The sequence below is a fragment of the Mchenga conophoros genome, linkage group LG20 (assembly GCF_057382185.1).
Source record: "Mchenga conophoros isolate Kocher_MC1m ecotype Shallow Benthic linkage group LG20, M_conophoros_male_GT1.1, whole genome shotgun sequence".
Taxonomy (NCBI): Eukaryota; Metazoa; Chordata; class Actinopteri; order Cichliformes; family Cichlidae; genus Mchenga; species Mchenga conophoros.
In genome coordinates, this window is record NC_140545.1 from 1,481,288 (window position 1) to 1,496,823 (window position 15,536).

At 44.8% G+C, this 15,536-nt stretch overlaps 1 protein-coding gene across 7 annotated transcripts in view; it reads left to right on the plus strand.

The window, feature by feature from the left end:
* nav1a (neuron navigator 1a) overlaps window positions 1-15,536 on the plus strand; it is an 84,923-nt gene that overhangs the window by 66,254 nt on the left and 3,133 nt on the right. For 3 of the 7 annotated variants that reach the window (XM_085260796.1, XM_085260797.1, XM_085260802.1), the window contains 23 exons: window positions 1,710-2,529; window positions 2,622-3,143; window positions 3,923-3,964; window positions 4,220-4,368; window positions 4,480-4,662; window positions 4,775-4,851; window positions 5,024-5,047; window positions 5,237-5,314; window positions 6,171-6,254; window positions 7,126-7,234; window positions 7,322-7,443; window positions 8,380-8,564; window positions 8,656-8,818; window positions 8,903-9,101; window positions 9,189-9,277; window positions 9,374-9,469; window positions 12,061-12,232; window positions 12,990-13,255; window positions 13,344-13,495; window positions 13,588-13,659; window positions 13,745-13,950; window positions 14,051-14,169; window positions 14,269-14,457. In XM_085260796.1, the coding sequence (XP_085116922.1) occupies window positions 1,710-2,529; window positions 2,622-3,143; window positions 3,923-3,964; window positions 4,220-4,368; window positions 4,480-4,662; window positions 4,775-4,851; window positions 5,024-5,047; window positions 5,237-5,314; window positions 6,171-6,254; window positions 7,126-7,234; window positions 7,322-7,443; window positions 8,380-8,564; window positions 8,656-8,818; window positions 8,903-9,101; window positions 9,189-9,277; window positions 9,374-9,469; window positions 12,061-12,232; window positions 12,990-13,255; window positions 13,344-13,495; window positions 13,588-13,659; window positions 13,745-13,950; window positions 14,051-14,169; window positions 14,269-14,457 (4,118 nt within the window). The remainder of the gene's footprint in view (window positions 1-1,709; window positions 2,530-2,621; window positions 3,144-3,922; window positions 3,965-4,219; window positions 4,369-4,479; window positions 4,663-4,774; window positions 4,852-5,023; window positions 5,048-5,236; window positions 5,315-6,170; window positions 6,255-7,125; window positions 7,235-7,321; window positions 7,444-8,379; window positions 8,565-8,655; window positions 8,819-8,902; window positions 9,102-9,188; window positions 9,278-9,373; window positions 9,470-12,060; window positions 12,233-12,989; window positions 13,256-13,343; window positions 13,496-13,587; window positions 13,660-13,744; window positions 13,951-14,050; window positions 14,170-14,268; window positions 14,458-15,536) is intronic. The other 4 variants (XM_085260799.1, XM_085260798.1, XM_085260800.1 and 1 more) reach the window with 4 other exon arrangements.

Below are 15,536 nucleotides of genomic sequence, written 5' to 3' on the forward strand. Positions count from 1 at the left end.
TATTAGTGGAGCCCTGGAGCCTCGGTTCGCTCACAAAGGGCATCTTCTCTGTTGTCCTTGTGAGTTATGGTGTACCAGGATCTCACAGTAAGCAAAATGATTTTTTTTTAAAGTCTGAGCACACTGCATATTTTCAAGTGTTCGTCATTATGTTATCGCTGAGCTGTGGACAGGTTGTATGTCTTTTTCCCTCTGTCACAGGAGACAAACTACAGCTAACGTTCGCCAGCCTCTTACGCACACACAAATAACTACTGATACTGTATCTTAACAACAACATATACGTGGCCACACATGGTCTCGGTGTTATGACTGATGAGAGATGATTTCAGCAGATTTTTCAAGTCTTGCAAAAAAAAGTGGTGAGTCCCGGGAGACTGGTATTATTGACAAATAAGAGTATTAGGGTGGGTTTCCATACGTAGCGAGCGCAGCATAGATACAATCTTTCCCCTTTACCAAAGTGGCATTCAGCAGAAGAAGGAGCATTTACACGTGAGCCACTTTCCTTTAAGAGCCAGAGAAGCCAGTTTTTGATGATTTATTGAAAAAGGTTTCTCTGTCTGCCAGTCGCTCTGAATTTGAGCGTTGTGCTCACATCTCCATATCTTCAGACATGTTGGCCTCTTGTGCTGAGAAACGCAGTGATTCATCACCTCTCCTACGCGCTTACCGTGTGAAGCCGTGAGCTTCACTGTCTCTACAAGCCCGTGTCGGTAAATCAGGCTTCATTTGTGTCACAATTAATACAATTGCCTGAGTTTTGTCGGTGTGTCTCAATGCCAACAGTGTGTGTTTCTTCAGCCCAGTGTTCATGGAACAGGCTACGATGCGGTGACACAAAGGATTGAGCTTTTGATTTGACATGTAAACCCAATTTTCACTTATATGAAATAACCCAGTGCTTTCTGCGAGATCCAATCACTAAGAACTGCAAGTGTGTGTGTGTGTGTGTGTGTGTCTGTCTTTTGCGGGTTTATAAATACTCTTAAGTGTCTCCAGATGTCCCCAGGCAGCATGCCGGTAGGTCTCATTCAACAGCGGTTCTTTGACTCTGTTAATGCCTTGTATATAAACCTCACATAACTACTCCCATCAGATGCACATTAAGAGAGTGTTGGTAGTGCGGACTTGTGTGGGTGGTGCATGCAGTGCACATGTGTAATAGACTTTTATTCTCTTAATAACTTCCAAACAAGTCCGTTTAATTTGCCAACTGGGACGTGTTCAAATGGGGGACCCTGTTTCACTAAGTTGCCTCACCTTTCCCCAGTGAGCCTCCAACATGGGGGAAATTCAGTCGTGTTGGCTGTTTGATGCAGTTTAGTGCCTGCAGACATGCTTCATGAACGTGAACAACCATGCTGCACGTGTTCATTTTGCCACTCTACAGCTGTGACGTCACTGTTCACTGACTGGAAAGCTTAAAAAACTTGCTGGAAGAAGGAAACTTTTTCAGTTCATCAGGATGGAAAAGAGGAGTAACTGCCTGATAACAGCACATGTGAGGGTTAAGCTGGCTGTGAGTCTGGTCTACAAACTGTCTCCTTGCTCAGACAGGGATTTATTTTTATCAGCTGACAGTCAGACATCGTAGGTGTGTAGATAAGATATTGTCTCCTAATGTGGCGTGCTTAGTTTCAGTCATCATTTCACACTACTTAACTCTGTTCAAGCTGCTCATCAGGGTTTTTTCTTTTCTGCTTTAGGTACCGTGAAGTCTGATGGGAAGCCCATGGATAAGTCCCGTTTAGCAGTGAAGACTTCAAGTCTTCAGCGCTCCTCCTCTGATGCTGGTAAAGACCATCGAAATGGCACCGGAGCTGCTGAGCAGCGTAAACCTCCATCCGGCCTGGTCAGGCCCTCCACTGGTGGAAACTTTGGCTTCAAGAAACCAGCAGCAGCTACCAGTAATAGCACAAACAACTCAAGTCCGCCCAGTGTAACAAGTGCAGTTAGCAGCGGCATACCCAGCGGTTCTGCAACTGTAGGGAAAATTCCCAAAACGTCAGGTATCCCTGTGAAGCCAGGTGCTGGTGGTGGAGGACGAAAGACAAGTCTCGATGTTTCGAGCAGCGATCAGAGTGGTTTCCTGTCTCCAAATGCCAGAACGTCTCTGCAGTACCGCTCTCTGCCCCGCCCCGCAAAAACGAGCACCCTGACTTTAACACGGCCGAGCTCAGCTCGCCCGGTGAGCACCACCATGGACACCGGCTCTGGACTCATCAAACCCTCCGTCGCAGCATCACAGGGCTCAAGGCTCAAAGAGCCGGGCTCTGGACACGGTTCTGGAACAGGACTGAGTAAACCAGGAGGACGTGGCATCCCCAGTCCTGTCAATCAAACAGACAGAGAGAAGGAGAAGGAGAGAGCCAAAGCTAAAGCTGTGGTTTCTGACTCTGAGTGTGGGGGAGGGTCAATGAAGGGAAGTCCTGCTCAGACCCCATCAGAGAACGGAGGGAAAGTACAAGGGCTGAGGCCCCCCAGCAGCAGCAAGGGCATGGATCTCCCATCTCCCAGCACACACAGGTATCAAAACTCATTAGCTTCCATTTCCACATAAACAGACGATCACATCTAAAATACACACTTGCTTCAACATTGTCTTTCTCTGTCTTCAGGTTGTCTGGAGTGCGTAGCCTGGCAAAGCCTCCATCGATGGCTCAGCTTGACAAGCTGAACTCAAACAGCCTGGACACTGAGGTTCGGGACACTTTGCCTCCTAAGATTCCTCCTTACTCTAAGCTTCAAGACCTCTCTGGTTCAGCAGGCAACTCCACTAGTTCTTGCCTGACCCCCAGCCCTGCCCCTGTACTAAATGTGAACTCTTCAGCCTGCTTTTCCAGTTCTGGCATAGGTTTGGGTCCCAGGCAGGTCACTTCCCTCGGGGTAGAAAGCAATGAAGGGAGAACCTCTCCCCTGCTCTACCCTCGGATGTCTGGGCTGCATCGTAGCTTGGAGTCTCTGCCACTTCAGATGAGCCTGGCCCCAGAGCCCCAGGAGAGAGAGGAGTATAAAGGGGGGGAGAATTTGACGAGAGGCTACACCACCTTAGAGTCCCGAGTCAAAGATAGACACGATGACAGCGGCCAGCCCTCTAGCTGGACACCCGGAAGTAAAGTCTCACTGACTCCCACAGACAGGTCAGTTCAGTTCTACTCAAATACGATCCATAATGCTGCACACACTGCATATTCAGCCGAGTCTATCCCAGGGTTTAAATAGAGGGCAACCGAGTAGCTCCACCTTTTGGTCAGTTGAGGAAGTGCACCAACTTTATTCACTGCTCAGGAAAGCAGAAGGGAAGAGCTTTGATAATCTGCAGTTTCCCCCCAGAATCGAGCAACCAGGTAGATGTCATACAGACAACGGGCATTTATAAAAACCAAGAACAACATGACGAGGAGATCCTTAAAAATATTGAAAATATTTAGCAATGCTTGCTTAATCATCCTGGATGATGAGTGCTGATGGTGATGATGAGTTTTTAACTAGCCCTCTCTGCAGGAGCCCTGTGTGGATATGAGAACAACACAACATTAGCTCTAAAACGAATCGTTCTGAATGCGATGTTGAATATGACAAATTTAGAGCCCTAAAGTCTGCCTGATAATTTGTCCCCTTTCTTAATGAGAAGGATAAAAATGTGTTTTTCTTAAACTCAGCCAACAAATAAAGCAAACAGTGCACACACACAGACACACACTAAAGCAGAGAGAGATATGCTGAGGCTTGCTGGGCTGTTATTACTGCAGGGCTGTTATCAGTGTTGTACTAGCCCTACTGACTGAAGTCATAATTACTAGCTGACGCTGCCCATCTTCCAGTCTTACTGCGTTTCTTTGTGCCTGCTGTCTGTGCTTGAGACTCTAATAACTCCCTGCACTAGTGATTAATTAATGACACTGTTTAATCTCCACAGCTCTCAGAGAGACAGAAACACGCTGCCAAAGAAAGGTTTAAGGTAAGTAGTTCCACACACAAACTTTAAATGTGTGTTTTTTGTTCAAATTGCACGCACAAACACAGAGATTGATTGATAAGATGCCCTTTGTGTGGCAGATTATGTGGATCTTGCCCACAGCTCTATGAAACATCATTCCTGCTGCTCATTTCCCTCTCAATGAGCCCTGCCAGGAGCATTTTGTGTGTTTTGGTCGTCGAGATATTCAGCTGACTTTTACCACTGCCAACACTGACTTGGTCCATTAAACTGTAGTTTCAGCAGTGCCTCCCAGATCGAGGAGGATGGGAAGGAGAAAGGAGAGAGGAGGCACTCTCATACTATTCTCAGTATGACCGACTCGCTCGCTCTTCCACTGCTGTCGTCACCCACCTCCCTGCCCCGAACCTCAAAGACCAGCATGGGTGCGTAGATACACAAGCACACACACTATGATGGCAAATGATAAATGCTGACACGCATACATTTGTTTGATGTGTATTGCAGAGCATTGGTAACTCTATTTCTTATAACAGTGCCGAGCCCGGTGGGCGGCCCGCCGAGGATGACTCGATCCAACAGCATCCCGACACACGATGCCTCTATGGAGCTGTACGGGGCATCGCCTCTGGGCAGCACGGTGTCACTGGCTGAACGTCCCCGCAGCATGGGAATGGTTCGCTCCGGATCCTTCAGGGACAGGGAGTCGAATGAAGATGGTGATTTTTTCTGAACGTTTTTGTCATCTGATAAGTAGGATCTGTTTGACTTCATCTCAACTCTAATGGATTTGTTTTTCTTTGTGTGTGTGTTACTCTTATTTATGCTCAGTTCATGGCTCTGTACTCTCCTTGGCCTCCAACTCATCAAGCTACTCTTCGGTGAGTTTGGGCAGCATGCAGACTCAGGTAGCTACAGCTCAGCGTATGCTGTATGTGTGGATGTATGTTGGTGCAATGACGCTTTCCTCTTATTTCACGCTTTAAACACTTGAAACTGCAGCCTGTACCTTATTAGGCCCCACTCCTCTCGTCTGTGTCTTTGCTAACATCTTTACTCTTATCCCCTATGCTGTCCAAGGCTGAGGAAAGGATCCAGGGAGAGGTAAGTGTTTTCTGCCCAGCTCTTTCTACTCAGCTGGTTTTTTCCCCCTTTCCCATCCACTCTCATCCTTGTTGTCTGTGGGAGAACAAGCCTGTCAGTCGTCATCTGCACCATCCACTCACTTGCATAATGTCCGGTTTAGTGGCCTCGGCCGTCTTATAATTGGAACATTCCTGCTTTTATTCACAGCAAATCCGCAAGCTGAGAAGAGAGCTGGAGTCATCGCAGGAGAAGGTTTCTAACTTAACGACACAGCTCACGTCAAACGTATGCACTTTCTGTCGATGCTGCTTTGCACAAAGCATGTTAAGCTTTTTTTTTTTTTATTGCGAGACTTCCTTTTTGCATATCACACTACTCAAGTAATTGACCCTTTATAGAAAAGCGAACAGAGAGAGAACCTGTGTCATGTCGGTCATAGATCATCTCTCTGCACTTTCAGGATGTTTCTTATCTTTGCTGAGTCTAAGTAATGCTAATCTTCCCCTCTAAAAAGCCACTTAGCTTCACTACGCACACGTACACATGTGCCTCGCTCCTCCTCCTCCCTTGTTTCAATATAACTATCCAGTCAGCATTTTCAATGCGTCTGATTGCGGCAATAAAATGCAGGAATTATGCACCGCTTCATGCAGGAGACATCAATCAGTGCGTGTGCACCCCCCCCCCCCCTTTTTTTCACATTGTTTGACCTTCTCATGTGAGGGCAGTGAATGTGCAGAACACACAGCATGATTATGTGCTGGATTAATGACTGGGCTGAATCCATTATTTTACTGTGTTAATACATTCTGTAAAGGAGAATAGAAAGTAATTTTCTCTCCCTCCTCTGGGCTAAACTGGGTGTGTGTGAGGAGATTAGGGAGGAGGGGGATTTTGCACAGACGACATCCTGTTCAGCCTTTGTGCCTCATTCAGCCTTTTAGCACTTCTTATGCAGGGATAAAGGGTCAGACAAAATCCATTCAATCTGTCCCTCTATGCGTAATGTCTGCTTTAAACGATGCTCTGTCGAATCGGCCAATAAATAAATACCAGTTCATCTACACGTTGATGTCCTGATATAGAGAAAAATTGACTTTAATCTAAATTGTTGTTTTTGTCTCTCGTCTTTTCTAAACAGGCAAACCTGGTGGCCGCCTTTGAGCAAAGTTTGGCACTGATGACAGCGCGGCTGCAGAGCCTGTCGCTAAGCCACGAACAGAAGGTAACATCCCAGCCCCGCTTTCAAGCACAAACAAACAAAAACCTGAGCTCCAGCTGCGTTTCACCACCGCAAATTTCTCATGAGCACTCGGCTAAGAGCTAATACGGAGGTGACTTTGATCGAATCCTGCAGTGGGAGCTGAATCTAGGTTAGAGGCCCCTGGCTGCAGTCCTGCAGGGTGGCTCGGTGTGAAAGGAGGAGGATCAGTGTGTTAAAAATCTCTAAAGGCTGAATGATAAGAAAGACTCAAACAGTTTGCATGTGCACCTAAAGTAAACATCGCATTCCTGCATTCTTCTGCCTTTGTGTGTTTTGGTGTAAAAGAATCGATCGGTGCCTGAGCTGTTTAGTGTGAGCATGCGTGTGCAGAGTCTTTCTCAGTGCTTCATGCCTTGCTGCTCCCTCTGAAAGCCCTGTCTAGACCACTCCAGGAAAGGTCTTTGTTGTTTGTGCCAGTGCACTGACCTGTGCAGTTCAGCCCAAAGCACAGACTCTTTAACCTTGAGGAGATGGGCCGGGCGGCTCTATTTAGAGTGGAGTGGCATCGATTTTAGCAGACAATGAGCGGCACTGTTGTTCTTGTCTTTTTGAACTTTTCACTTTGCATTGGTTTGAGTTGAAGTGCATTACTAAAAGCTCACTCCCACTACATAAATAACATATTCAGTTATTTAATGAAAGTATTCATGACTTTTAAATAAAAACCTTTTTCATTTATTACAGCACAAAATCCCCAGTTATAAAAAACAGTAAAATGAAAATGCAGCATTTTTTGGATGATAACTAGACGAGTACAAGCTATCACTCGGCTCGATTTTCAAAGCAGATACAAACAAGTGTTGCTCAAACCATTTATTTAATGTTTGTGCAGGACTCTGAGCTGATGGAGCTCCGGGAGACCATTGATGCTCTGAAGACCAGGAATGAAGAAGCCCAGGCTGTCATACACGGAGCCTTAAACAACCCAGATAACAGCAAAGGTCTGTAAACTATTCAGGTTATCCTTTTATCTCTCGCTCACTCCACAGCACTTTTATTCAATATTTTCTCTCTTTATTTTTTTCCAGATCTGTGTATCAGACGTCAGAACTCCTGTGAGAGCATCTCCAGTCTGAACAGTTTGACCAGCATGTCCAGCGTGGGCAGCTTGAAGGACCAAGATGCTAAGAAGAAGAAGAAAAAGAGCTGGGTAAGAGCTGTTTGCGAGGCTTTATGTTATTCTCACTGCATGGTCTGTGTCTGTTCTCCTTAATGAAAATGACAAAGCAGCGTGGATGAAATATGACCAGTCTTTCCCTCCTTTGTGTTGTGCTATTCTGCTCTTTTAGGTCTTCGAGGTGAGTTCAGTCACTGTGTTTCTATAAAACCTCTATTAATTTCCTGTCATACAGCATGATGGACCATATAAAAGTGCAGCACAGTCCTCGAGTACCCTCCATCTCTGCTGATTGGCCTCCCACACCGCTGATTGGCTGCCTCATGTGACCATTTAATTTGAATAGATGGCCGTAATTCGGTTAGAGCGGCTGGCAGCAGAAATGATGTTCCGTAAGAAGCGAAGCGCTCAGGCTTAATCGAGTTTATTTAACGCATCTTTCAGTTATGTTTCTCCCCTGCTACATCATACTTTATCCTGTATTTTGTCCCTGTGTAAGAGAATACATGACTTTTTCTTTTACCATGTAACCCTCACTAAACCAGCTGCTAAATCTAAGTGCAGAAAACGGATTGGAGCTTGGACTCAGTGCAGAAAACGACTGAAAGTTCAAAGCAGTAGTTTGTCATTTTGGGGAAGGCTCTTTGTTTTTGATTAACACCAGCTGCTTGGTTTAAAACAAAGGTACAAATATTCTGCTCTGTGAGATTTACAAATGCACATGATGATATCTCGTTTATTCATTCTATATAAAATGAAACTATACTTGACAGATTGGGGGTTTTGGCTTTTATCTGCAGTGAAAAATGACAAACTATTCCTTTATTTTTTATACTCTTTGTACTTAGCATGTGTCACATTAACAGTTCTAACTATTCCCTCTTTTTTTTCTTTCCAGTTATGAATGCAGTCATGTGAAGTCATCGTTTGACTGTTTTATATCGGTTTATCTCTTCTGTTTCTATGTAGCTGAGGAGCTCCTTCAACAAAGCATTCAGCATTAAGAAAGGCTCCAAAACATACTCTGACATTGAGGAAATTGCCACCCCCGACTCCTCAGCTCCTAACTCTCCCAAGATGCCTCATGAAGGGGGAGAAGGAGGAGACGGCATGCTGCCTTCCCTGAAAACCTCAGCTTCAGCCACCTCCTCTGTGTGAGTACACAACACCTACTCCACCGCACAGCTCAGCAGTGCAGTTTTCGTCTATGAAAATTTCTTATAAGGGCTCCTTGGCTTTTTCCAGGATCATGGAAAGTACAGAAGAGGGAGACGGCGAGGAAAGCGCCGTATCAGAGTTGCGCTCAGAGCTCTGGGTGAAAGAGAGGGAACTGACAGATATTCGACTTGAAGCCTTAGACTCTGCACATCAGCTTGAGCAGCTCCGAGAAGCCATGAAAAACATGCAGGTTTGTTTTGCCTACTGCACGTGTCTTTGTTCAGTTACCTGCAAAGCTGTTATTACAATTTAAAGCTTTATGCTCATGTTTCAGTCGACGGTGGAGAACCTGAAGGCAGAAAATGTCAATTTAAAAACAGGAACCCAGCATCACCTCCCTGCCTCTGGCCCCACCTCCTCCACATCCCAGCCTTCAGGCCTGGCGTCCCTCCTGGGGCCCTCTCTGAGGCAGCCAATGAGCATGTCCCTCACCAAATCCTTCAGCCTTAGTCTGAATGATTGTAAAGATCCAGGTCAGAGACTAACAAAGCCTTAAAACAATGTTTACCTCATAAAGAAGTGCAGCGTGCATCTCCTCCTCATTTCCTCCTCTCTTGCAGAAGCGTCTCAAGGTGACACGCTGAGCGTGTCTTCTCAGCGTGAAGAAGTGTGTGCACGTCTGCTGGTCCGTATCGGAGACCAAACAGAGGTAGACGTGGAACACTTTTATTACTCACAATGTCCGATAATGTCAAGAGCTTTAACTGGACACTCTGGAAATTAAGCGTCTGTTTCTTCTCTGTAGGACAAACAGCAGCAGGAGTACTACCTTGGCTCAGTGCTGATTAATGCGAGGACTGACTGGCCTTGTCTGGACTCCCTCATAGCCGAGACCTTCAAAGTAAGTCTTGTAAATCTGGTCTCCTTTTTTATTGAGTGGACATTTGTGGTTCAGTAGCCAGTGGCGTGTCTAGAAAATTTTTGTTGGGGGGGCCAGGTAGGGGCACAGATTTGGAGAAGGGTGGCAGATGTAATTGGCAGATAATGTTTAAAAAAAATTCTACCAACCGTTAACCATAATTCAATAACCCTGTAAACCTAATAACCGAATGCGCTTTTAACTCTTATTAGAATGAGATTTTAACCACTACGGTGCAAAGTTTTTAGATACTGCGTTGATAAAGTACAAGAGATACAATCAGTGCTTTGTCAGTGTTTACTCAGTATTCAAGGACAGCAATATTTGCATAGTATTTTTACTGACACATAGTGCACATATGTTTTGGGCAAAAACATTTTTTAATATTAAAATACGAACATTTGTAACAAACAATTGACAAATTAGCCAATGCCAATGCAAAACTTTATCTGCCTGTTAAAAAAAGAAGATAATCTTCTCACAAACTGGTGTTTGATTTTGAAACAGGAAAAAAGTGGAGAAACAACTGAAAAGACTAATATTTGAATAAAACCTGAAAGCAAGTAAATACTTTCTATGCTGCCTTATGGTAAACTTTGGTAATATTGATAAAGAACAGCACTGGCTGACGATGAAATACAGTCAGCTGGCATGGTGACACTGCCAGTATAACCTGCAGGGCTGGACTGGGACAGAAAATCTGGCATTTTGACTACAGACCGGCCCACCAGGTATTAAAGCCATAAAGACTTTGACTGAAAACAAACCCTGTTGTGACAGTGATGTACAGTCTTGTTGGTATATGTATGATTTCTATACATTTTACGTCAGATAAAAACTTTGGTTGTAAGATTCAGATAATTATTTAATAAAAGCTAGATATTTTAAATGAGAATAAGAAAGAAAAGTATTTCTTTGTGCCCCCCTCTCCCTGTTAATGCCCTACCTGGCCCCCTGGCAAAAACTTCCTAGACCCGCCCCTGCACAGTTACCAGCTGTCAGCTACATAGAAAAGGATCCTGGTGTTATTTGTCTCTCAGAAACAGTTCATAACTTCAACTCATTCCTGTCACCTAAAAGGTAAACCTGTTTCTCCATCACCTGTTCAGCTCTGATGGTTCAGTAAGGACATCTCCTGGTTTCATCTTCATGTTTCCCTCTCACCACATATCCAAACTGACATCATGACCAGCAGCTTTACAGCTGTGGCTCCAGCAAACATCAGCTGATACTAGAAATTAATATTAAATAAATTCTAACAACAGCTGATCAAGCTTAAACGTGCTGCTGTTGTTTAGCGCGACATCTGCTGGTTTCCTCTTTCTGGCGCAAAGTGAGTGATAAACAAACAAGAGAGAAAAGCCGATCAGCTGATCATTGATCAGTTTCATGATTGAAGTAGCAACAGGAGAGGGAGAGGGGAGAGAATGAGAGAAGAAGAGGCAGCTGTGCAGCGTAAACACAGAATAAATCCAGCTTTGTGTCTTTTTCCATTCTAGCTGAAGTTCGGGACAAACTGCGTCTCTTCTCAGCTCAATACGAAACGTGTAATATTTTCTCTGAATGAGGGACCATCCCATTTTTTTAAGGAGCCGTTGGAAACTCTACTAACCTTATGAATAAAATAAAGTTCACTATCAGTAACATCACCCACCTAAAAACTCCATCAAGCTGGCTAGAACGCAGTACGAGTTATTGCAACTGACAGTAAAAAGTCAGCACAACGAAAATAAACTCCACCTAAACTTGGTTTATATCTGACCCAGATAGACTGCAGGTCATAACTTCTTACCTGAAGTTCAGTTCACCTGACACTCGGACTGGTGGCTGCCTCGGGGCTCTCCTCCTGCCTCCCCTTCCCTCATCCACCTGCTGGCCTCTGTGGAAGCCCCGCCATAGCCACCACCAAACAACTGAGTTATTTTTACACATCTGCCAGCATCTGGCCAATCCACCACCTCTCATTGTTCATGCCATTACAAAAAAAATTAAAAAAAAATAAGTCACCGGACATATGCCCGGTATACCCGATGGCCAGTCCAGCTATGTTAACCTGCAGCTCCATACAGCAATGTTACGACTTAGATTACATCTTATAACTCATAACTCTTATGTTAGCTGCCCTCAGTAGCAAACTGTCTGAAATATTCGACGGCTGCAATAATTCTTTAAGTGTTATTTTCTCCTTGGGATTCTAATTTCACCGAAGTTTACTAAACTCAACAAACTTAATATTACTTACCGGGACATTTATTCTGTCCTCATTTTCTTTCACCGAAAAATTGTTTCCTGCAGTGCCGTCTTTCTGCTTGGCTCTCCTACCTTTGCTAACGTGATGCGCATAGCGCAGAAGCCGATGCTGCATTCACTTACTCGGATATCTGAGCTTCACCGTGAAAACATAATCGTACATTTGATTCTTTGGGGTGGCACCTGGGGTGGCCAGTCTGGTTGGGGGGGTGGCCTGTGCCCCCCCAGGCCACCCCGCTGGACACGCCATTGTCAGTAGCCCGGCTGCGATTTGTTTGCTCAACCGTAAACTTTTAACTGTGATATATTTGTTCTTTGTTTAGGATTATTTAAGTCAAGTGGACCCGACAGCCAGCTTGGGTCTGACCAGTGACTCCCTGCACATGTACCAGTTTACCCAGGGCAGGCTGAGGGTGATTGGGGGGGACAAACCCCAAGGCTCACCTTATCGATGTCTTGGCAATGGTCCCGCTCGTATTTTTGTCACCTTGAAAGGTTAGCAGATATAAGTGCATTCAGTGCATTTTTTTTTCCATGTCCTGTCTCCCCCCCCCCTCTCACCAGCGGATGGCTGCCCCTCCCAGAGTTGGCTGGAGTGGAGTGGTCAGAGTTTTTCCTGTGCTCGTGCTTGCTTCACATGGAGTTTTTTGATTGTTTGGGTTTATTTGTATTGTTATCTTTGAATACAAAGCAGCTCGAGGTAAAAGTTGTTGCAATATTTGGACTATATGAATAAAAATGGAGCTGAAAACAGTTTGTTTTGCTTTGAAACACTGTATTCAAAACTCTTATTGACGTCTATTTTCTTAAATGAATTACATGCAGCTTTTTAACTTTTACATGGTGCTAGTCTCCAGGAATCTTACACATATTTTGAGTGTAATCTGAGGCCTATTTTGTAAATGAAAATGGTTGGCTCGAGGGTCGTGGATGCCAGAGTGCTATTAAATAGCCACAAGACAAAAGCAGGACTTTGGGAATGTAATGAAAGCATGTGATGGTTTATCTGGGCCAGGGTTTGGCAACCCAAACCTTCACTGTGGTTCCTGCTTTGACAGAAAAAAGCTCCTCTTCTATTGTTAGGTTGGGGGGGCTAAAATGACTATTTTCATGTTGGTTAAGCCCCCCGAGACCTAGACCAACTGATGTAATTTAAGTACTGGATCTAGTATAAAATTAGACAGTTTAGTTATTCATAAATGCTACATACATCGTCTTGCTCATCCTCCCCTCTGTGTCTGAAACTCTTCAGGTCTCCGGGAAAAATGTGTTGACTCACTGGTGTTTGAGACCCTGATTCCTAAGCCCATGATGCTGCACTATATCAGCCTGCTGATGAAGCACAGGCGCCTTGTTCTGTCTGGGCCCAGCGGGACAGGAAAGACTTACCTAGCTCAGCGTCTGGCCCACTACCTCCTGCAGCGCAGCCGCACTGACTCGACTGAAGCCGGCCACGAGCCCGGTCTCCTGGGTCGCAGCCCTGCTATCACCTTCAACATGCACCGTCAATCACAGAAGGTAAAACCTGATTAAGGATTTTTGGTGGGTTTTTTGTTTCTTATTCTTTCACAAGCAAGTATGAAAATATGTATTCACCTTTTAACAGGAGCTGCAGTTGTATTTGTCAGATCTAGCAAATCAGATTGACAGAGAGTGTGGAGGGGAACTTCCCCTGGTCGTTATCATCGATGATATTAGCGATTCAGCGGCCATCACTGAGCTTGTTAATGGAGCGCTCACCTGCAAGTATCACAAATGGTAAATGACTGAGAATTACTCTGTTTCACCAAAGAATTCAATAAGATTTGTTTAATCGAAGAGTAACAAGATTTTCTCTGTTGCTGTTTCAGTCCGTACATAATTGGAACGACCAATCAACCTGTGAAAATGACGTCTAACCATGGGCTGCACCTGAGCTTCAGGTAGGCAGAGGACTGGATGAAGCATACTCCGTGACCCTGTTTAACTCTTACGCAGAAAGTAAGTGTTTCTTGCATGTGGCCACAGGATGGTGATGTTCTCCAACAACGTAGAACCAGCAAATGGGTTTCTGCTGAGGTACTTGCACCGTAAAGCTGTAGAGGCTTACCAGGACCAGGAGCAGGACTTGGCACGCCACCAGGAGCTCCTCCAGGTTCTCGACTGGATCCCTCAGCTCTGGTACCATCTGCACGCCTTCCTGGAGAAACACAGCACTTCAGACTTCCTCATAGGTGAGATATTAGCAGACAGAGTGAGCAAAGTCCGACTTGGATACTTGGGAGAGAGTTGTTATGATAAAGACCTGTTAACAAAAAACCCTGCCTCCTCCAGGTCCCTGCTTTTTCCTGTCATGCCCAGTGTCAGTGGCGGAGTTCAGGCAGTGGTTCATTGACTTGTGGAACCACTCGATCATACCGTACTTGCAGGAAGGAGCCAAAGATGGCATTAAGGTGAACATGCACACATTTCCAAAATATAACAGTAGTGGAACAAACAATAACCCCCTCTATAACAACACTGTTTTCACTATGGACTTGTCTCCCTGTCAGGTCCATGGGCATAAATCAGTATGGGAGGATCCGGTCGAGTGGGTGAGAGGCACCCTCCCCTGGCCCAACGCACAGCAGGATCAGTCCAGGCTCTTTCACCTACCTCCTCCTAGCATAGGTCCACTCAGTGAGGAGAAGAAGCCTCCTAAAGACACACCTCCACCCAGCACACTGGAGTCAGACCCACTGGTGAGTGATTGTGTGGATGCCATAGGCATCCACACTATTGAGATCCTCTTTCTTTATTCTGCAAGTTGCTTCCGTACGTTTTTTGGACGTTAACTACTCCCTCAGTTTTCAGCCGATTTTCTCCGTTCAAACTTTAAAAAATTCTGCTGTTTCTGCTAATGGGTGCTTTGACTTTTGGTGCTCATAACTTCTATACTTTTTGAGATATTGAATTTTTTTTTGCAATATTTTTTGCCCATTTCTGCCACATTATCAGCGGCCTCACTGATTTTCCTCGCCGGGTTGACCTGTGTTTTAGCTCAGTGAGATAAGCGTCCGTTCTCAGACTGGGAGGCCCGGGTTCAAATCCCGCTTATGGCAAAATTTCTTTCAGTTAACAGTTAAACTTTTTCACCCCTTTTCAGCACAATTTTAAGTTTTTTCACCACTTTTTCAGCTGTTTTCAGCAAAAACCTCTTTTCAGCAGAAATTCTGCTGATTGAACTCTTTTCTGCAAAACTTTTAGCCTTTTCACCTCTTATCAGCACAATTTTAAGTTTTTTCACCACTTTTCAGCTTTTTCAGCAAAAACCTCTTTTCAGCAGAAATTCTGCTGATTGAACTCTTTTCTGCAAAACTTTTAGCCTTTTCACCTCTTATCAGCACAATTCTAAGCAGCTTCTGCTAATTTCACCAGAATTGTCAGTCTCTCCACCTCTTCTTTGTGAGAATGAGTTTGGCGGAGTGAGGTGAGTCGCCGCCTTGAAACCAAAAGGTTTGAATCCTGCTCAGGGAAATGCTTTGTTGTTTTTTTTTTTCAACTTTTTCAGCTTTTTTTCAGCCGACATCTTCAGCGTTAAGGCACCCACACAGCATTTTCGCAGGAAATGCAAATTTTTCTAGTTTTTGTGCCTAGATGTCCTTTAGTCCATTTTGATTTGCTGAGAGTGGAGAATATTGCCGGGAATACAAACAAATTGACATTGTTTCAATAAGACTGTCAATTAATTGAATTAATTGACCATGGTGCAAAAAAAGTTCATGTTGCGAAAGGTGTGAAGAGCAGGGGTCCCCGATCCCAGTCCACGAGGGCCGGTGTC